Genomic DNA, 22,126 nt, shown 5'->3' with positions numbered 1-22,126 from the left:
CCTCGATGTAACGTTCTTGAATTCTATCACGAAGGGAATCCTCAACACTCAGCAGATTGCGAGCTGGAAATAACACCAACGAAAATGAGTCATTGAAAATCCGCTGGGAGGTATCTTGGGGGCTGTTGGGGGAGGCATAGCTGAATTTCACAAGTAAAACACCCCCTGATCAAAATCTCTGTCGGGCGAAATGTGATCTGGATTGATAATATATTTTTTAAGCGGAATGCGTCCTGCATGCAACGGCCCTGAACAGACCCACGCACGAGCAACAATATTCATGTCTTCTTTGAAGGATTTAATATTTTCGAATCAAATGCAGTAACTACCAAAACAAATGCCCATATTTTCTGAGAGAAATCTGTATGCAAAAAGAATTTAAGGCCACGTAGGATCATTTGCAATTGCCCGGAAAAGTACATTTAATGGCAGAAACCTTGCAATGCTGAGAGTGAAGATAAGACTGGTATCAAATACCCGGTTAAAGTATTTCGCCTGATATATCGGTTGAAAACTTTACAGGTGTTTTTAAAATAAAAAAAAATAGTTAAGGTGTTTTAAGGAAGCACGGAATCAAGATACGAGATCCAACAAAATAGTGCATACGTTTTCTCTGCTTTTTCTCAATGATAGTATCCACTGAGCTGAAACTTCAACAGGTTAGTTGCAACCTTCTTAAATTTTTAAGCCATTTTGTTGCTTCGCACGAAAAAAAAAAATTCAAAAGCAAATAATCCTAGTTTTCTTTTTTAAATTGCTTGGATTTGAAATTGTAGGAATCACAATGAACATACATTTTCTGCATTATCAAGGACAATCGATCTCATACCAAGGAAGTAGCGGCGGATATCAGGTGGGCACCGCAGTCAAGGTACGGTCGTTACAAAAATAATTATGTTCCGGATTGGAAATCAGCGCACCGGTTTGACTACTGGCATCAGCCACCATCTGTTTGTTAACCGAATAATGTCCCATAATTGTTTTATTATTATCTGTGTACCAACTGACCAAACACTTTCAAAGTATTCAGCAAATGCTACTATTGCCATTTCAAGAAAATATTCAAGGGAATCTAAGTGGCATGCTGAGTGGAAACCTGCATGCAAACAGAGCTTGTGCTCATATTTGAAGACGAACAGCGGACAAGGCGGATCGGGGGGGGGGGACCATGCCCCCCCCCCGCCCCGACAAAAAAAAAACCGATTTTGTTTTTAAGTGACTTGCAAAAGTCCAGGTCGCAATAAAGGCAGGCACTGGGTACACTACCATCTTTTCGAAACAAAAAATGGTTAAAGTGGTCAGAAATTTCCTCAGATCGCCACAGAGCATTTAGAATTACAAAAAAATCGGGGCCCATGATTAAGCGGGCCCTGAACCCCACGCCGTAATTTTTTGGACCCACTTTCCGGGGACCAATTTTTTGGGGGGGCTACCCCCAAAAAATTGTGTTCTGGATCCGCCCTTGACAGGGAACAGAAGGGACGAATAATGTGCACAGACATCAACGCTGTACATGATTGCTACAAATGAATCCACTAAATAAAGCAATTTGAACTTGAATAAAACTGTGTGCATCATCACGATCCGGTCCGTTTGTGTTTGCGCCCTCTATATTCATGACACGTTCATCCTGCAGTGATTGAATGTTTGATGATCAAACCGGAATGGCGCACTGTGAACTCTAGCGAAATGACACAGTTTAACAACAAAGTTCAAAGGGTACTGAGTATCCACATAAATGATAACACAAAATAAGACAGGCATGTTTGAGTTGTCTGGATTTCCTGATAAACGTTCTTCCGTGACCAACTTCTCCATAACTCTTCATTCTGAATTAGTTTGAGTGATTGCCGGAATACAATGTGAGTACATCGAATCAGGATTCATGTTTAAAAATTAAAATGATAAATCAAACAGGGAAAAAACGAGGCAGAAAATAAGGGGGTGGTTGATCATACCTATATACTGTTTAGGTTAAAGAGTCGAACATTCGCAAGATTGTTTTCTTTAAAATGTTAACGCAGTAATTTTTTACCTGAACTATTACAAGTGCATGAATTATTTTGAATAAGTGCGAATCCCGATCAATTTCAACTATTCTGAATCACAGCAGGGAACTTGATGTAATGAGCTCTTTAAAAAAATGCTCCCAAAATTTGATTCAAAACCAGTCGAGTCTGAACAGCTTTGTTTTTGACACTGAATTATTTCGTGTTTGTATAGTGTTATATCAGACAAGATATATCGTCTTAAAAAACTGAAGACGTTTTCGAAATAGTGTGCCGGTGGGCAGACTATTAACGTGTGTTAGCAACGAAATTCAGTGACAAGAACCAAAAAATAATCCCTTTAATTATCTGTTTTGGTCAAATGTATAGCATCAACTAAGCTAAAAGTTCAAAAGTTAGTTGTGCTGCATCATACTTAAGATTGTGAGCAATTTATCATATGTTCCTCTAACTGGTTCAAGGTTGCTTGAACTTGTAGTTATAGGAATCACAATGAGCATACAGTTTCTGCATTTGTGGGGGAAATCGATCTCATACCAAGGAAGTGGGGCGCAAACATTACAGCTGGACTACCGCAGTCAAGTTACAGTCGTTCAATAAAGATTTATTTTCCGGATAGGAAATCAGCGCACCGGTTTGGCTCTAGTAAGCCACCATCTGTTTGTCAACTGAAACTTGTTTCACAAAATATTTCAGATTTGTGAAAATCTGTACCAATCACCAAAAACTTTCGAAAAATAAGCCAAAAATCAATTTGGCTGTTTGTCCAAATATCCAACAGAATCTCAGCAGCATGCTGAGTGGAACCCTACATGCAAATACATGAGTGAATTCATCGAGAGCTTTTGCTTCAATCTCTTCAGGCGAACAGATAGCCTGAGAAATTTGTACAACACCAACTCTACACATGATTTCTACAAATTCATCCAGTTAAATAAAGCAATTTGAACTTGTATAAAACTGTGTGAATCATCGATCACGATCCGGTCCGTTTGTATTTGCGCCCTCTATATTCATGACACGTTCATCCTGCGATGATGAATGAAACTTGATGATCAAAGCGCACTGTGAACTCTAGCGAAATGGCAAAGTTGAAAGGGTACTGCTTGAGCAATAACACACAATAAGACATGAATGTTTTTGATGTCCGGATTTCCTGAAAACTAAACGCTCTTCCGTGACCAACTTCCCCATAACTGTTGATCCTGAATTAGTTTCAGTGATTGCCGGAAACAATGTGAGTGCATCGCACCAGGATTTCATGTTTTAAAATTAAATTGATCACATTAAAATGCAAAATGAGGAAGAAAATAAGGGGTGGTTGATCATACTTATTTTATGGGTGAGGTTATTTATAAAGGATGGAGCTTTCGCAATATGTCTTCTTTAAACAAAAGAAAAACACTTATTTAAAGTATTAAAAGTGCGTGAATTTGTTGAAGCATTAATCACAATCAGTTGAAACTATTCTGAAATCAGCAGGGAACTTGATGTTTTAAACTCTTCAAAATACTGCAATCAGATATGACTAGAAAAAGTCCTACTGATAGCCTTTGTTTTGACAATACAACTTTCCGTGAATGTACAGTGTGCTATCCATTATAGTGACAAGATTTCAACTTTTTCAAAAACTAAACCAGTCAGTATGTGAACAATAATTTAGTTTGAAGCGTGCGAAATGAAAGTAGAGGCGGAAATAATGTCAAACAGGAATTCCTCATTCCGAACAACAAAACCCTGATATATTTGGGTGATCGGTACTACCCGATCATTGTTTGGAAATGTTAAGAAATTTCTTTTTTTCTTTCTTGTTTTTTTTTTCTGAAAATAATTATCTGTGACTTTTCTTCTGAACAGTACAGACTTCAAACCTTTAACAAACATCAACACTGACTCAGAGGTATACCTTTTTATACTCTGACGTCGTAATGACGTCATCAGGTATTTAATTACAAGCGATTTCACTGCAAAACCTCATAAACAAAATGAACAATCATGTTCACACTTTGAAATCTGATTGACTATACCTTGATAAACATTTTTGATATTCGAGGTAAAGTCGTCTAACCTTTCCTTCCGGGGTTACTGGTAGGTCAAATTTAGGTGAATTTAAAATGTAAAAAGAAGTTGCTGAAAGACGAAACCTGATTTGAACATGAACCTTAGTGTGAAGATGTGGATATTTTAGTGACGTCGTCATGACGTCATCATACATCAAATTACAAGCATTTCAGGTCAAAATTTGACAAAATATTTTGACAGGCGCGGATCCAGAGGGTGGGGAGGGGGGCCGACCCCCCCCCCCCCTGCCCCCGATGTGAAACATGCACACAAAATATTACCCGTTCGCCTGTCACAACAATTTGTTAATTTTTTAGGAGCCTGACCCTCCCCTTGCAAAAATTCCAGGATCCGCCCCTGTTTGAGCAATATCTTTTGTCCTAATAAACCTGAGTGTTCATTGTTTTGTGAAGTGGCATATTGTGCCTTGGGCGATGGGCTACAGGACTACAGGGTCATCATCTTTGGATGGAATTTTTATCCCAAAAAGGTCATCGGATTTTACCGCAAAAATTGAACAGACAATGAAGGATGATGAAATAAGCTGTAATTTGATGGGTGTCTCAAACACCTTGGAGAGTTGTGAGTATTTGTCCTGATCTTTACAAGTGGGGGTATTTATCACTGAGGTCCATGGCAGTTTATTTGCTGGTCTGCAGCCGTAGATATTCTTTGAATTACCGTAAACGTCTTTCCGACAATTCAGCATTGTGACGTCATCGAACGAAGTTAGTTATAATAGGGAGAATTTGAAACTGAATCGCATGTTGATTCAAAGACCACGAACAAAAAGGCTACGGTTCAAAAAGGTGTGTTCCAGGCGCAGTTCTATACGATTTTTTTAGAAGGGATTATTGAATGAAAACCATCATGGTAAGGAGAATATTTTTTTGAAGGGATAATTGAGAAGACTAATCATCATGGCTTAGAGGATATTTTTAGAAGGGATAATTGAGGAGACTAACCATCATGGCGAGGAGGATATTGTTTTAGAAGGGATAATTGAGGAGACAAACCATCATGGCCAGGAGGATTTTTAGAGGGGATTATTAAAATAAAAACAATCATTGCTTGGAGGATATTTTTGTAGAAGAGATTATTGAACACACAATCGATCTCGGCTTGGAAGATATTGTTTTGAGAAGGGATAATTTAGGAGACTTATCATCACGGCTAGGAGGATATTTTTAGAAGGGATTATTAAAATAAAAACCGTCATGGTTAGAGGATATTTTTTAGACGAGATTATTGTACAGACAAACCATCAAGGCTTGGAAGATATTTTTTTAGATGTGATCATTGAGGGGACTAACCCTCATGGCTAGGAGGATATTTTTTAGAAGGGCTAAATGAGGAGACTAACCATCATGGCTACGAGGATATTTTTAAAGGGATAATTGAGGAGGCTAATAATCACGGCTGGGAGGATATTTGTAGAAGGATTATTGAAATGAAAAACATCATGGATTGGATGATATGTTTTAGAAGGAAGGGATAATTGAGAAGACTAATCATCACGGCTTGGAAGATATTTTTGAAGGGATAATGGAGGAGACTAACTATCATTGCTTGGAGGATATTTTTTAGAAGGGATAATTAAGGAGACTATTTATCACGGTTAGGAGGATATTTTTCAGAGGGATTATTGAATGAAAACCATCATGGCTCGGAGGATAGTTTTTTGAAGGGATAATTGAGGAGACTAATCATCTTGACTTGGAGGATATGTTTTAGAAGAGATTATTGAACACACTTTCCATCACGGCTTGGAAGATATTTTTTGAGAAGGGATAATCGAGGAGACTTATCATCATGGCTAGGAGGATATGTTTAGAAGGGATAAATGAGGAGACAAACCATCATGGCTAGGAGGATATTTTTAGAAGAGATTATTGAACACACAATCCATCACGGCTTGGAAGATTTTTGAGGAGACGAGGAGATTTTTGAGAAGGAATAATTGAGGAGACTTCTCATCATGGCTAGGAGGATATTTTTATTTAGAAGGGCTTATTGAAATAAAAACATCACGGCTTGGAGAATATTTTTCAGACGAGATTATTGAACAGACAAACCATCACGGCTTGGAAGTTAATTTTTAGATGTGATAATTGAGGAGACTAACCATAATTGCTTGGAGGATAATTTCTAGAAGAGATAATTGCGGAGACTCACACTCATGACAAGGAGGTATCTTTTTAGAAGGGATTATTGAACATTATTATTATTGATTATATGAACAGACAAACCATCATGGCTTGGATGTTATCTTTTAGATGTGATAATTGAAGACACTAATCATCATGACTTGGAGGATATTTTTTAAGGGGATAATTGAGAAGACTAACCATCATGGCTAGGAGGATATTTTAAGAAGGGTTAAATGAGGAGACTTATCATCACGGCTAGGAGGATTTTTTTAGAAAGGATTATTGAATGAAAACCAACATGGCTTGGAGGATATGTTTTAGAAGAGATAATTGAGGAAACTAATCATCTGGACTTGGAGGATATTTTTTAGATGTGATCATTGAGGAGATTAACCATCATTGCTAGGAGGATATTTTTTTTGAAAAGGGATAATTGAGGAGGCTAATCACCACGGCTAGGAGGTTGTTTTTACAGGGATAATTGAGGTGACTTATCACGGTTAAGAGGATATTTTTTAGAAGGGATTATTGAAATGAAAACCATCATGGCTAGAAGGATATTTTTTAGAAGGGATAATTGAGGAGACTATCATCCTGGCAAGGAGGATATGTTTTAGATGTGATAATTATTAAGGAGACTAACCATCATGGATAGGAGGATCTTTTCTAAAGAGATAATTATTTTGGAGGCTAATCATCACTGCAAGGAGGATTTTTTTTGAAGAGATTATTGAAATGAAAACCATCATGGCTTGGATGATATATTTTGGAAGGGATAATTGAGGAGACTAATCACCACGGCTAGGAGGATATTTTAGAAGGGAAAATTGAGGAGGCTAAACATCATGGCTAGGAGGATTTTTTGGAAGGGATTATTGAAAAAAAAAACCATTACGGCTTGGAGGATATTGTTTTAGAAGGGATAATTGAGGAGACTAACCATCATGGCTTGGAGCATATTTGTTAAGAAGGGATAATTGAGGAAACTAACTATTATGAATGGGAGGATTTTTTTTTTTAGAAGAAATTATTGAACGCACAAACCATCACTGCTTGGAAGCAATTTTTTTTTTTAGAATGGATAATAATTTAGGATAGTAATCATCATGGCTTGGCTTTTAGACGAGATTATTGAACAGACAAAGCATCACGGCTTGGAATATATTTTTTAGATGAGATCATTGAGGAGACTAACCATCATGGCTAGGAGGATATTTTTAGAAGGGATAATTGAGGAGACTATGGCTTGGAGGGTTTTTTTTAGAAGGGATAATTGAGAAGACTAACCATCATGGCCAGGATTATTTTTTTCGTAGAGGTAATTGAATGACGTTTTCTGGTTTCTAATTTGGACCAAAAAGATTAAATGCATAGAGAAAAAGGAACAGTCTCCTACCAAATCACTGCTCTATTCTGATGCTTGAATGAAGAAAATGTCAACAGACACTCACCTAAGCACAGTTCTTGAATTCTCTCGCCGAAGCACTCTTCAACACTTGAGCGGATTGCTGGCTGAAAAAAATACCAACAACAATATGAGTCATTAAAAATCCTCTAGGAGATAACTTGGAGTCTGGTGGGGAGGCATAGCTGAATTCCACAAGTACAATACGGCCAAAAAAATGTCTGTACAGTGAAAATGTAATTTGGGTTGACTATTTATCTCAAATGCGTTCTCCAAAAATCAAATCTATCCATGAATTCTACAAAATGCATCCAGCTATTCAACTTGTATAAAACTGTGTGCATCATAATGATCCAGTGCGTTTGTATTTGCGCCCTCTAGTCTATTCTGACCAGTGACACTTTTATCCTGCAATGCTTAACATCAACTTGATGAAACCGGAATGGCGCACTGTGAACTATAGCAAAATGCCAGTTGAACAACAAAGTTCAAAGGCACTGAGAATACCCACAAATAATAACACAAATAAGACCGGCATTTTGAGATGTCCGGATACCTGTATACTTCTTCCGTGACCAACTTCCGCATAACTTTTCATTCTGATTGAGTTTGAGTGATATCCGGAAATAATGTGAGAACATTGCACTAGGATTTCATGTTTGAAAATTTCAACGATAAAGTCAATAGGAAAAAAGGAGGCAAGAAATAAGAGTGTGCTTGATCATGCCAAAAATATTGGCCAGGTTATGAAGAGTCCAGGTTTTGCGAGTCTTGTTTTTTGAAACCGAAATGTAAAACACCGCTTTGTAGTTCCTCTGAAATATTATTTTGAATAAGCAGGTATAATAATACTGTTCTGAATCGCAGCAGGGAACTTGCGAAAACCTGCGGTCAGAAAACAGTCCAACCTAACAGTCGAACCTAAATTTAAAAAGTCCATGTGACTGTACAGTGTATTATCCATATCGACAAGAATCTAAATGATTTTTTTTTTCAAAGAGTAAAGAAACCAGTCAGTATTTGGACAATTTATTTTTGAGAGTGCACAATGGAAGTAGTAGCGGAAATATTGCCAGACAGGAATTCCTCATTTTTATTGCCTTGAAATTTGACCTCACAAAACCGTGGTCTGCATCCGCACCAACTGTTTACAGTAAGAGCTAAATAAAATAGCTCGATAATTTACAAAAGTGTTTGAAATTAACTCTTTCAGAAGGGCTTAGTGCATGTTATGCACAAACAAAGCCCGTCTGAACAAGTTAATTTCAAACACTTTTGTAAATTATCGCGATACTTTATCAACTCCATAGTGGTCGTTGGGAAAAGGCATAACTTCTGGATCGGAATTAGCGCGCTGGTTTTGCTGTTAGCAGACGTGTATCAGAGTCATAGTGAAATGAAAAAAGAACAATTTGTTCATAACAATCTTGGGTTTTTTTTCAGTCCTCAAGCTACCACATTTTCACAAGCACACACAGACGGGAAAATATCAAGCCTACCACCGCGCTCGCTGTTTGGAGAATCATTGAATCAGCAACATTCAACAAAATCTGAATCCCGCATTGATTCAAACACATTGTGCAAAAACAACAAATTTCTTCAGAGGAAAAAATGATTGTTTCAAACACTCACCGAGCAAAATCTTGTTCTTGCAGTCAGTTCTCTCTCTGGTTGTCGTCCGAAGGTGACCTGTGGTTGATGTGAAGGGTGGACGGCCCCACATGTCTTAAATAGTGCCATCGATTTCCTGAGCAGTGACTAAAACTCGGACCCTGGATTGTGATTGCATGGCTCCTGTGCGCTGTCAATCACACATCACCGACTCGCTTCATATTAATGATATGAAAGCAATGTTAATGTCGTTGAGGCTATATAGTCACCATAAAAACTAGTCACCGAGATTGAAATGGCCGCTTCTTATTGGTGGATATTGTATGGATGTCGGTGACACATCCAAACATGGAATTTATGATTGACACACACAACCTGTCAGTCACAGACCACTCACTTGTGGTCACCGACTTGTGGTCACCGACTTGTCACCGACAAACTGTGATTGGTGGATAGACAAGTGACGTATACACCGGCCGTGATTCATTCAATGTACAGTTGGCGCTTCAGTCTATTAAATTGTGTTGATAAATTTTGGATTATATGAGGAATTAAATCGTACTCAAGCCAGCGGAGAAACTTGGGTTTTACTTAGGGTAGGGCACTTGGGATGCGTTATTTTTTTCAAAGGCTGCACTAAATATGTTTTAATTCAGGTTTTCAAAATGGGGCGGGGGGGGGGGCGGAGGGGGAGGGCTGGGCCCGGCTTCCACAGGGGGTGGGGTATATATGCCCCGTGTCCCCGTTGTTATGCCCCTGAGGTAGGCTTTGCTCCTTGATTGGGACTTTGAGGAAATAAAATACAGTTAAATAATACAGTTAAATAAACTTCCATGAACTTAACGCATCATATACGGCCCGTGTATAATCAATCGTGGCCTTCTAAATGTGGAAAGGTAATTTTTACACTGAGAGTAAGGGGTACTGCCTCCGTTTTGGTGCTTTATCACCGACTTTGTACGGGTCCTTTGCAAGGAAGATCCAGGCCCCACAATGCAGAAAAATCAGCATTCTGGCGGTTCGCGATCGCCTATGTAACCGCGGCGACTTCCCATTCAATTCAATACAAATCAACCGTCATCCCAATAACCCTCAGCGAACGCAGTTTTAGGTGATTTTGTGGCCTGCGTGGTTGCATCCCCTTACATTAGAAAACTGCACGATGGCCTCAGCGTAAACCGCACCAAATATCAGTTCATAGGGGCCCATCCATAAAGCCAATTCACTGAGAAATTCGGAAACTTGTAAAATGGAAGTATTTGTGAACTCTTGCTGCACAAATAGACACATGCCATGCAGAAACAGTGAATTGGAACAAATTGTTAGCTGATCCTACGCATACAAAACACACAGAGCGTGAACCTTGCAAGTTAAGTTTTTAGTGCATGGTTCACGCTGCATTGCTTTGAATAAATTGGCCGTCCAGAAACATCGGCATTGTGGCCGTTTCACCCGCTTCACACCGCGCTGTTTTCACGTTCCCATTGAATAACGCACGGTGAGCGGTCTACACATTGCGCCGCATCAACCCCTCAGTGAACGCGGTTTGAGGGGATATTGTGGCCCGTGCGGTGCTATATCCCTCACATTGGAAAACAGCATTGAACTCGCCACATTTCAGGCCATATCGGTGTTTCTGTAAACGCTGCGCCGACGTTGGGCCAGCTTTGGGCCAGCATCAAAACGGAATCGCTGAGACATTCGGAAACTCGTAAATTCAATCATTTGTTAAAATACATCAGACATGCAACAAATATTGACATGGTAGAAACAGCGAATCAGAACAAATTTAGCTGTCCTGGATGCGTGCACAAAGCATACACGAAGCGCACACGGCGTGAACCTGGTAAATGGACATTTTTGTGCATGGTTCACGCTGCATCATTATGCATAATTTGACTTCCAGAAAGATTCAATATTTCAGCGGTCCATTGATCGTGCGAGCACTGCAGTGGTGCTCACACCGCGCTGTGTTTTCAGTGTGTGTCCCGTTGAAATTGGACTGTCGACGGCTCCACAAGTACCGCCACATCAGGCCCTCATCAGCGAACGCGGTTTCGGGGGATTTTGTGGCCCGTGCGGTGTTGCCCCTTACATTAGAAAACTGCACGCCTTGGGACACCTCGACACATATCAGGCCATATTAGCGTTTCAATGCTGTTCCAAATTTCAGCGACACATTTTTGTTAGTCTCAACGCAGTTTGAACTCCCCCCCCCCCCTCGCCCGGGGGTGAGACGGTTTAAGGAGCTGAACAAATTAACCCTGGATGCTGGATGAGGAAGCAGTGGAGACCACTGAGAAGTTTTCTTGGAAGATCAGCAAGGAGGAGTCACTACGCTCAAAGAGAAGGTAGAATCTCACTCTGTGCTTACAGCACGCTTGCACAGAAAATCTGCGCTATCCCTGTAAACACAGAAGTAATCCTCTGTAACTGATTGTTTACACTTTTGCAAAAGCCGTAATTTTTTAAGTGTCATGCAAAAATGTCTGTTGTAGTGTTGGCAATTCCCATGAAAATAATGAGTGGCTAATCTAAGGGCACTTACTTCACAATTACGCAAGCCTACTCACTATAGCAGAAACTAGCGTGAAATCCTAAACAGGGGTGGATCTAGCTTTGGCTGGGGGGTGCGATGTCAAGTTGGGGGGAGGGGATCTGGAAAATGTTTCGATTAACCTCCTTCTTTCAAATGTTTAAAATCCTTTTTCCTCATTAACAAAGTAGGCCCCCTAGCCTGCATTATAACTAATTCGTCCTTGGTCACGATATTTAATACTTGATGAAATATTCTTCTATAAAACAATTTCACAAAAATGGAAAAAACATCAATATATCCTCCTAGCCAAGATCGTTAATATATCCTCATTAATTCCTTTCCAAAAATATCCCCTAGCCAAGATGGTTATAGCTTTCTCCATAATTCCCTTCTGAAAATATCCTCCTAGCCATAATTCCTTTCTAAAACAAATATCCTTCTAACCATGATGGTTCGTCTCCTCCATAATTCCCTTCTTAAAAATATTCTCCTAGCCAGGCCGGATGGTTGGTGTTCTCCATATTTCTCTTAAAAAAAATCCTTCTAGCTAAAGTCTCCTCCATAATTCCCTTCTAAAATTATTCTCCTAGCCAAGATAGTTAGTCTCCTCTGTAAATTCCTTTTAAAAAATATCCTCCTAGCCACGATGGTTGGTCTTCTCCATAATTCCCTTCTAAAAAAAAACACCTCCGAGCCAAGCTGATTAGTCCCCTCTATAGTTCCCTTCTAAAAAGAAATATCCTCCTATCCAAGATGGTTATAGTCTCCTCCATAGTGCCCTTCTAAAACAAATCCTCCTAGCCAAGATGGTCAGTTTCCTCCATAATTCCCTTCTAAAAAATATCCTCCTTGCCAAGGTGGAAAGTCCCCTCAGTAATTCCCTCCTAAAAATATTCTCCAAGCCAATATGGTTAGTTTCCTCATTAAAGGGAATATACAACATTTGCAAACATCGAAAAATATAACTACCAAGTTTTTACAAAATACCTTACTAGGATGTTGGTAAATGACAGTCTCAAGCATCTTGTACAATTATGGCACCTGGTGTGAAGTCATTTTCGAGAAAATGGTATTTTTGTACACGTTTCCAACGGTGGTCGGCCGACCAGCGTTGGAAAAACCTAACTATTTTTCAACTACTGCTCCAAATTTACTATTTTTTCAGTCCAAATTTTGTTTGCTATTGGTTACATGTTCATGAACGGATGCAGGCCAGCTAAGACTGGTTCCCTTGCCTTACAATTTTTCATCATCTATAAATTGATCCATTTTATCTTTTGTGGAGTCAGGGAACCAGACTAATTGAACCTTTTTTGTTTTTCTTGGTTTTTCCAACCTTTTCGAACACAAAACTTAAAAATGCCAGTGTAACAGTATTTGATCTATTATACTAACCCCTCAAATAGTTCATTTCCGAAAATTACAGCAAAAGCCAATGATGTACATTCCCTTTAATACCCTTCTGAATAATACCCTTCTAAAAAATATCCTCCAAGCCAAGATGGTTAGTCTCCTCCATAATTTCCTTCTAAAAAAACACCCTCCGAGCCAAGCTGGTTATAGTCTCCTTCATGAGCAGAGTACACATTTGATGGAGCTTCTGACAGACTCTCAGGAGAAATGGGTGGATGTTCAGAAGATCAAGGCATTCCCAGCCATGGTAGCAAGCCCTACGCTAAGAACCGGGCACAGGCACTCATGCAGGTAGGCTTATGAGGGGGATCAGGGTCAGACCTGAGTATGCGTGGATAGCTCAAGATTTCTGCATTTTGATGAGTTGTGTACCTTTTGACAACTACATGCGTTTCAGACTAGCATTCAGAGAAGTGCCGAACTAAATTATTCCAAAGAATTGAATTAAGTTTGACGTTTGAAACGTTGAGGAGCAATTAGTATGAAAGTCATCCAAAGATTGAGTGTTGCAGTCGTTCAGAAGAATGACTCCAGCGTCTAATCAATGGAAAATTATAATACAAGAACTTTGCCCGTGTTTGAAACTTGAATCTATAAGTTGAGTTTAGTTGAGTTAAGTTAGGGACTCTGGAACACCAGTTTTAAATGGGTTGAGGTACTGTTTGATAACTTCGGTCTTTTAAGTCGAGTCTGCTTGACGAGTGAAGCAGTCTGCGATAAGTCGAGTATGAGTTGAGTAGTTTTTTTTTGACAAGTAGACTACTTTTTACTGAGTACTACTTTATGAGTCGATTCATTTGTTTTCAATGAATCCTGAGGTTTTGTATTAATTGAGTACCTTTTTACAAGTCTTGTGTACCTCTGGTGAATTATTTTAATGAATATTTCGATAAGTATTTTGAGTACCGAAATGTGTACTCACAGTTGAGTACTTGAAGAAGACTTTGCGGAATGAATTTTGATGAACAGTTTGAGTAAAATGCAAGCAGGTCTTTAAAAAATTAAGTCAAAGTGGCAAAATGTATAACAAGACCATTAAACCAGATTTGTCCAGGTTTTTGGCTTTTTGAAGCGCTAACGTTGGTCTTTTCCAAGACCTGGACACAATTTATTCAGACCAAATGCTTTCAAATTTTCTTTCCTGATTGGTTTCCGTCTAGATTGGTGGGTTGGGTAAGATCAAGACCAACACAATCATCAAGGAGCTCTCCAAACCCTGGATGCTGGATGAGGAAGCAGCCTGAAGACCACGGAGAAGTTTCCTTGGAAGATCAGCAAGGAAGAAGTCACCACGCTCAAAGAGAAGGTAGAATCTCCTCCTTGGGATCAAGCACCCCCCCCCCCCCCCCCCCACAGTGAAAACTATAAACTTTATATTGATTGTTGTGTTAGTTAGTCAGTAACGCAGAATGTTAACTAATGCATGCAAAATAGAGAAAAAAGTAAATTTTAATGACTTTCATCCCACCCTATATTTTCAGGCTATAGAAATGTCAAACCCCCCAAAACTGATTTTAACTTACCCTACCACACAGTTGTTTTTTAAATGTAATAGAAAACACCACACTTAGGCCTTATTATTTTAATATATGTTTCAGTGTCCAATTCATGGAGGCTTTCAGAGATCTCTCAGGTTATTCTGGATGGCTGCGTGTCTAAGGAACACATGCTTTATGTCAAAGGCTGCTATAGTAGTGCTCTGTATAATTTTTGTTTGTGAACCCACCCCCCCACCTCCGCCCCCACCTCCCACCATCCCCCAGGCTTGACCCTACTCATCTCTTACCTCATCTCCTTGAAATCCAATTGGTAGAAATGCAAGCTGCGCGTCTTTGCCACCACGAGCAAGAAGGAGCAAATGGACAGGGAGAAGATGAACATGGCCAACATGCTCAGCAAGTTCCGCATCAACTGCTCGGACGTGGAGGTCATCCCGGACCTGAACAAGAAGCCCAAGGAGTAGAGCCTGAGATGGTTCAAGGAGCTGAACAAACCCTGGATGCTGGATGAGGAAGCAGGGGAGACCACGGAGAAGTTTCCTTGGAAGATCAGCAAGAAAGTAGTCACTACGCTCAACGAGAAGGTAGAATCTCCTTCTTGCGCTCAAGCACCCCCCGCCCCCTCCACAGAGAGAACTATAAACGAGGGCCATTTGGGCGCCATCGTGGCTTATAAATGCTGGTACCAAATACACGATAACCAGCATGAGTGAACCAGTGAAGTGTCCCTCATTCCGGCTTCTGCTTGTTTGACTATAAAGCGCCCTCTTTTGTCCATGCATGGAGACAATACACTTAAAGCTTTCCCAGTATCCACTTTACACTTAGTCCCTGGTTTTTGTGATTTTAAGTCCAGTCTTGCAACATCTGTTAATTGTGTCCAACCTTTGACATTCTGGTGGGTGATTTTCAATAATGAGATTGATCACTTTCAATCCATTTTCCATACAACTCTTGGGTCATTGATTTGCCAAGTGCATGGAACTCGACTTTATTAAACTTCAATAAATCACTCCATGTTTTCGCCTGATTTCCTTTTTTTTCAGACCAACAGACAGATACGCATCCGTGAATTGCTTCTCCAACATTCTCAGGAGGCTCAGCTCATTGTCATGTAAGTACACAAAGCCACTCCAGTGCCCCGTCGCCCTCCCCCCTTGTAACCTTCCTTTGTAAAAAAAATACCGCCGAGAATTGTGCCCTCTATCGGCGGCGCGCGCCTCTGCGACTCCGTGCCTCCGCGTCTCCGTGGCTCCGTGCCCCGACGCACAAGCGCCCTCCCTTCCCATTCTGATCATTGATGAGAAGACAAGTGCATTCGCTGTACTTAGCACTTTTTGCAGGTTTGCATATTCTTATATTGTAGCCTATTACTCCTATCCACACATCGCCGGCCTCCATCCACGCCTCCAAGCAAAATAAAAAACCCTTGCTCCTGCGTGGCCCTGCATTTTATAGTTGCTCCCTTGACATGCTTGAGTAACTCTAGCCCCATAAATGTGGCCAATTTACTGGACTGCCTCCGTAAACATAGGCCACACATCCACATGTACAAAAACGTGTCGCACTTTGCCAAATTTTGATTTTTGCATTTAGGCTTAGTTTGTAGGGTTTTTTTGCTTTAGAACTAAGCATAGTCACCCTCTTTATAGGCCTATCAGAAAGTGCTGCCTTTTTCAGATGTATATTTTTTTGTGAAATTTTCAGATTCATTTTTACACGTTTGCGTATCCAAATTTCAACATGAAATTTCACAAAAATTAGACATCTGAAAAAGGCAGCACTTTTGACTAGCCTATAAATAGGGTGAGTATACTTCTAAAGCAAAAAAACCCTACTAACTAAGCCTAAATGTGAAAATTAAAATTTGGCGAAGTGCGACACGTTTTTGTACATGTGGATGTGTGGCCTATGTTTATGGAGGCAGTCCAGTAAATAGGCCACATTTATGGGGCTAGAGTAGCTCCAGCTGACAATGTTTCACATGTGAATGAATATGGAACATGTCAGCTGGACTTACTCAAGCTACTGTCAGTACTGAACGCCTACAAATTTACAATCATTTTTCAAATTCAATGAACTGAGCAGCGAAAGTATATAAAATGCGTTTAAAGTCCGGTTCCGGAATATTTTTGTGCGTTCCAGAAGCACAAGGCGGGAGACTGTGTCACGTTTTATGTTTGTACACTACAAGCGGCAGCTGTACCGTACTGTATTCGCAAAGTAACGTGTACATAAATTTTGCATAATATTGTGACTCAAGTCAACTCGAGTCATTACAACTCTAACCAATGCCTATTCTTAACATAGACATTGACAAAGTGGGAGACTAAACACGATGGAGCTTGGTAGCTCAGTTGGTAGAGCACTGGAACGGCAATCTGGAGGTCCCAGGTTCTATTCCCTCTTCCTTTCAATTTGTGGATGGTTATATTTCCCTGTACAGGCCACAGATTATTGCATTGACTGGTCGCCCTGGATGCAGGCCTGCCCTGGTTCACTTCGTCTCCCATATCACCAAGAGCACAAGCCTTCTCATATGCGGAGCAGTGCTAATCGTAAGTTATTGCTACAGTTGCAGGTTTCGTGTGATTTGATGGAAGCTTATCCTTATGAAACATTATGATCATCAACAATTTGTTTAGAGCAAATGCATTCGCATTTTCCTTCCTGATTGGTTTCCGTCTAGATTGGTGGGTTTGGTAAGGTCAAGACCAACACAATCATCAAGGAGCTCTCCAAACCCTGGATGCTGGATGAGCAAGCAGCCTGGAGACCACGGAGAAGTTTCCTTGGAAGATCAGCAAGGAAGAAGTCACCACGCTCAAAGAGAAGGTAAAATCTCCCCCTTGCGCTCAAGGACCCCCCCCCCCCCCCCCCCACAGTGAAAACTATTAACTTTATATTTCTTTTTGTGCAAGTTGGTCAGTAGTGCAGAATGATTCACGTTAACTAATGCATGCAAAATAGAGAAAAAAAGTAAATTTCAATGACTATCATCCCACCCTATATTTGTAGGCTATAGAAATGTCTAATCCCCCAAAACAGATTTTTACCTACCCTACCACACAGTTGTTTTTTTAAATGTAATAGAAAACACCACACTTTTTGTTCTTGGTTGGCCTTATTATTTTAATATATGTTTCAAATAATTTTTGTTTGTGAACCCTCCCCCCTGCCCAGGCTTGACCTACTCATCCCTCATCTCATCTCCTTGAAATCCAACTGGGAGTTAAATGCAAGCTGCGCGTCTTTGCCACCACGGGCAAGAAAGAGCAAATGGACAGGGCGAAGATGAACATGGCCAACATGCTCAGCAAGTTCTGCATCAACTGCTGGGACGTGGAGGTCATCCCGGACCTAAACAAGAAGCCCAAGGAGTAGAGCCTGAGACGGTTCAAGGAGCTGTCCAAACCCTGGATGCTGGATGAGGAAGCAGGGGAGACCACGGAGAAGTTTCCTTGGAAGATCAGCAAGGAAGAAGTCACTACGCTCAACGAGAAGGTAGAATCTCCTCCTTGCGCTCAAGCACCCCCCCCCCCCCCCCCCCTCCACAGAGAAAACTATCAACGAGGGCCATTTGGGCGCCATCGTGGCTTATAAATGCTGGTACCAAATACACGATAACCAGCATGAGTGAACCAGTGAAGTGTCCCTCATTCCGGCTTCTGCTTGTTTAACTATAAAGCGCCCTCTTTTGTCCATGCATGGAGACAATACACTTAAAGCTTTCCCAGTATCCACTTTACGCTAAGTCCCTGGTTTTTGTGATTTTAAGTCCAGTCTTGCAACATCTGTTAATTGGGTCCAACCTTTGACATTCTGGAGGCTGATTTTCAATAATGAGATTGATCACTTTCAATCCATTTTTCGTAAAACTCTCAGTTCATTTGATTTGCCAAGTGCATGGAACTCGACTTTAGTAAACATCAATAAATCACGCCATTTTTTCGCCTGAAATCTTTTTTTTTCTTTCAGACCAACAGACAGATGCGGATCCGTGAATTGCTTCGCCAACATTCCCAGGAGGCTCAGCTCATTGTCATGTAAGTACAAACCGGCGATAATGGCCACTATCGGACAATTAACCTATCCTGGTGGAATTGCGTCAACGCAGCTTGTAAAATATTGTCTAAACATGATATACAAATGGACGCAGAACGCCAAAATCTGAGACAAACAAAACTTAACGTACAAAATTCCATGAGCCGTTTCGCGGAGACCGCCATCTTTGAAATGGGGGGGGGGGGGCGCATTACATTGAAAAGTCATGCCATCATTCTCAGCTACAGTTGCATGATGAGACGTATTTTCATTGTAATGCCCCCCCCCCCCCGAAAAAAAAAAATCTAAAGATGGCGGTATCAGCGAAAAGGCTTATAGAGTTGTCTAAGGGGGGTGGTTAACTCGCAAACGGCGGTAGGTCAATGGGTGGTGCTTTTCATGGCGGCACAATTGCTGACGTTTACACGAAATACCAAAAATTCTTTAAAAGCCGCTGGCGAAACAAGAAACTTTTCAAACAAAACTAAGGACGCTTGTGTAAAAACTAAAAGTTACTTGTGTAAAAAGGGCACTCTTTACAGAATACTGTGGGGGGGGGCTGTTAACTGCTGGTGCAAAAAATGGGGGCGGGGTGAGCAATAGATCTAACAGTGCTTGTGACCCAGTCTGACTGAGCTACTGTGGTCACCTGATCAAAAGTGGTGATCTGATTGGCCAATGTGCACTGTTGATTGACATGCAGGAAGGGTCCATTATAACCTTTTCTTTGATTTCTTGCAGGAGTCTACCTATTCCCAGGAAGCGTACTTGTTCAGCTTACATGTACATGTGCTGGCTGGAGACATTATCCAAGGATATGCTGTCAGCAGGGATGCCAAATATGCCATCCAAATAAAAGTCAATACAAAGAAATTCACTTGAAATGATAAAGTGACAAAGGACAGTTCCAACCAGTTGAAAGACCCTCCTCACTTGAATGGAATTTGTGCTTTGTATTGATTGATTTCGTTGAGATTGTTTCTTTACCATCTAACGGGCTCACACTTTCACTGATGTTTTCAAAGTGAGTTTCTTGAATGCAATCAAGTAATGCTGATTAAGAACAATGAAAGTCTTCAAATAATTTGGAGTCTTTTAATCAAGAAACATTGTCGTACTTTTACGGGCTTTAAAAATAACAGCCAACTCCCCTTTTTTCATTACTGTGGGCACGTTTCTGTTTCAACTGAAAGTAATTAAAATCATTGTTTTTTTCACAACGAAGCCAAGCGAAAAAAGAGAGTATTTATCAACAATGGTGGTGCTTTTGGTAATCCTCAGAATGAGGTTTTATGCATACTGTTTTCATAGCCAGTCAATTGTTACTTCTACGTAATTCTCACATATTATAACGTTTAAAATAATGCAATCATTTAATAAAAACCAGTGTATTCTAATTGCTGTGAATAGCATTAGAATATTTCAAACAATTGTTAATCCAAATGCCAAGCTTAAAGTCGATAAGAAAATCAGATTCAATCACTCGAGACTTTTTTCGTGACATGAAATAAAAATTGATACATGCATGGGATTGATTTAATTGACATTATCTGTGCTGGGCATACAGGGAACATAAGGCAAAGAAAATAACAAGTTACAGTAAACGCCCTAAAATTATCCAGGTAGGTAGCAAAATATTTTATTTGTTTGTCTATGTTTTTTAAACTTTGTTTGCTTTAGGATACAGTTATTGTGTTTAATTAATCTGTTTTAAATACCCAATACTACAAATTAGTTGCATTTGTTTTCGGGGGAAAAAAAACACGTTATTTTATATGTTGACCAAGTGTGGCAATAGAAAAAAATGGCGGTCAGAAACATGGCCTTAAAAATCCAGGTTGGTCGAGATAACGCCATAAACACATTTTTTTTTTAGTCGTTAACCTGTCTCGATACATGGTGGCACTGCTTTATTGCAAACCTTTTGTTAATCTAAAATAAAATGATGACCCAGCTTGCTTTGAAAAAAATATTCCATCAAAATACTTCCTGATAGACCTACAATGGGTCCAAAAAAAATTGTTGTCAAAAAACTTAACGCATACTTTTCACTATATCCCAATACTCATGCATAAAGCTAAATATTTTGTTTTGTAAAAAGTCCAATAAGAAAATGGCAAATCCATTGTAGTATACAGATCGGCGCATGCGCAATGCAAAACCATTAATAATAATATTTTGTGACATTGTCATTGAACATTATTTGTTTTAATTCATTAGTTATTGTTTCGGCAAAATGGAAAGCGATTAAAAAAATCAGCAACACAATGCTCGTGTATCTTTGTATGTTGTGATTGTTGTGTTTATTCGGGGTAAAGGAGGAAGCCACTGAATGAGGTGTAGTGCCAGGCGGATTCACTATACGCCCTACCGTACATTGTGAGATACATGGTATCTCCACGCTGCAGAACCACCACCGCGCTCCCAGACACCTGCTCATAGTGACCTGAATCAGTGCTCTCGCCAGAGACAACCACGCCGCCGTTCTTCCGGAGATGAACGAACAGGTGGCTGCTGGAAGAATATTTGTTCACAGAAAACATGAACACGTAGGTGCCCGGCACACCACACGTGAACGCGCCGGTCTCGAGATCGAAGCTGGTACCCGGCAGAAGCGTCTCGGTCGCCTGGAAGGGCAAACGGGTGTTGCGACTCGTAGAGGCATCCGAGTGGCTCGTCCTCACCACGGTGAATGCTACCCGCTGGTTGGAGTCGTCTGGTGTCTCCCCTGGCTCACCCTTTTGACCTTTGACACCAGTTTCCCCCGTTGGCCCTACAACACCTGGGACTCCTCTTGGACCAATTTTTCCGGGCTGGCCTATGCCTTCGTCCCCTTGAGGCCCAGCTGCTCCACGCTCACCCATAGGTCCAATCGATCCAATATCACCCTTTTGACCTGGCTCGCCCTTTGACCCTGGCTGACCTAGGGACCCAGGCAAACCTGGTATGCCGGGAATTGCAGCCGACCCCTGGCAGCACATCGGACACGCCTGAGACGCAGGACCATCACCGTCTGAGGCAACCGGCCCAGTAACGGAAGCTCGGAGGTTGACGGAGTTACCCAGAAGGAGGGCGATTGAAAGAACGGTTGCCAAGAAGATCTTCATTCTGTTCAGAAAAATGATTTAACTGAAACAAATCAGGTGAGATTTTTTTTCAAAAAAATAGTTTTTAAAAACGGGAAGAGTAGAGAAAAATATTGAGGTTTGATAAACATGAGAACTAATCTAAAATTCTTGACAATCCGCCGTCAGATTTGAAGAAAAAACAAAACAAAAAAAATGAGATTGGAAATGGAGGAATCGTTGTTCGAATAATGCATGTTTTCTTTGTTATATAACAGTGGCGTATGAGGGATCAAGGGGCTAACATTTATGAAAAGCCTAGTTTATAAA

At 40.5% G+C, this 22,126-nt stretch overlaps 1 protein-coding gene across 1 annotated transcript; it reads right to left on the bottom strand.

Moving 5' to 3' along the window:
• Positions 1 to 21,034: 21,034 nt before the first annotated feature.
• LOC119733847 (pulmonary surfactant-associated protein D-like) lies at positions 21,035 to 21,838 on the bottom strand. Its single transcript, XM_038207215.1, has one exon. The coding sequence runs from the start codon at positions 21,836 to 21,838 to the stop codon at positions 21,035 to 21,037; it is 804 nt and encodes a 267-aa protein (XP_038063143.1).
• Positions 21,839 to 22,126: the final 288 nt, after the last annotated feature.

This window comes from Patiria miniata, unplaced genomic scaffold (genome assembly GCF_015706575.1).
Source record: "Patiria miniata isolate m_02_andy unplaced genomic scaffold, ASM1570657v1 HiC_scaffold_10, whole genome shotgun sequence".
NCBI classification, from domain to species: Eukaryota; Metazoa; Echinodermata; class Asteroidea; order Valvatida; family Asterinidae; genus Patiria; species Patiria miniata.
The sequence above is the reverse complement of the archived record's forward strand: the minus strand, read 5'-3'. Positions and strand labels throughout refer to the sequence as shown.

Excerpts from the sequence above, each read along its gene's own strand:
- LOC119733847 (XM_038207215.1), bottom strand. The coding sequence starts at position 21,838 with ATGAAGATCTTCTTGGCAACCGTTCTTTCAATCGCCCTCCTTCTGGGT.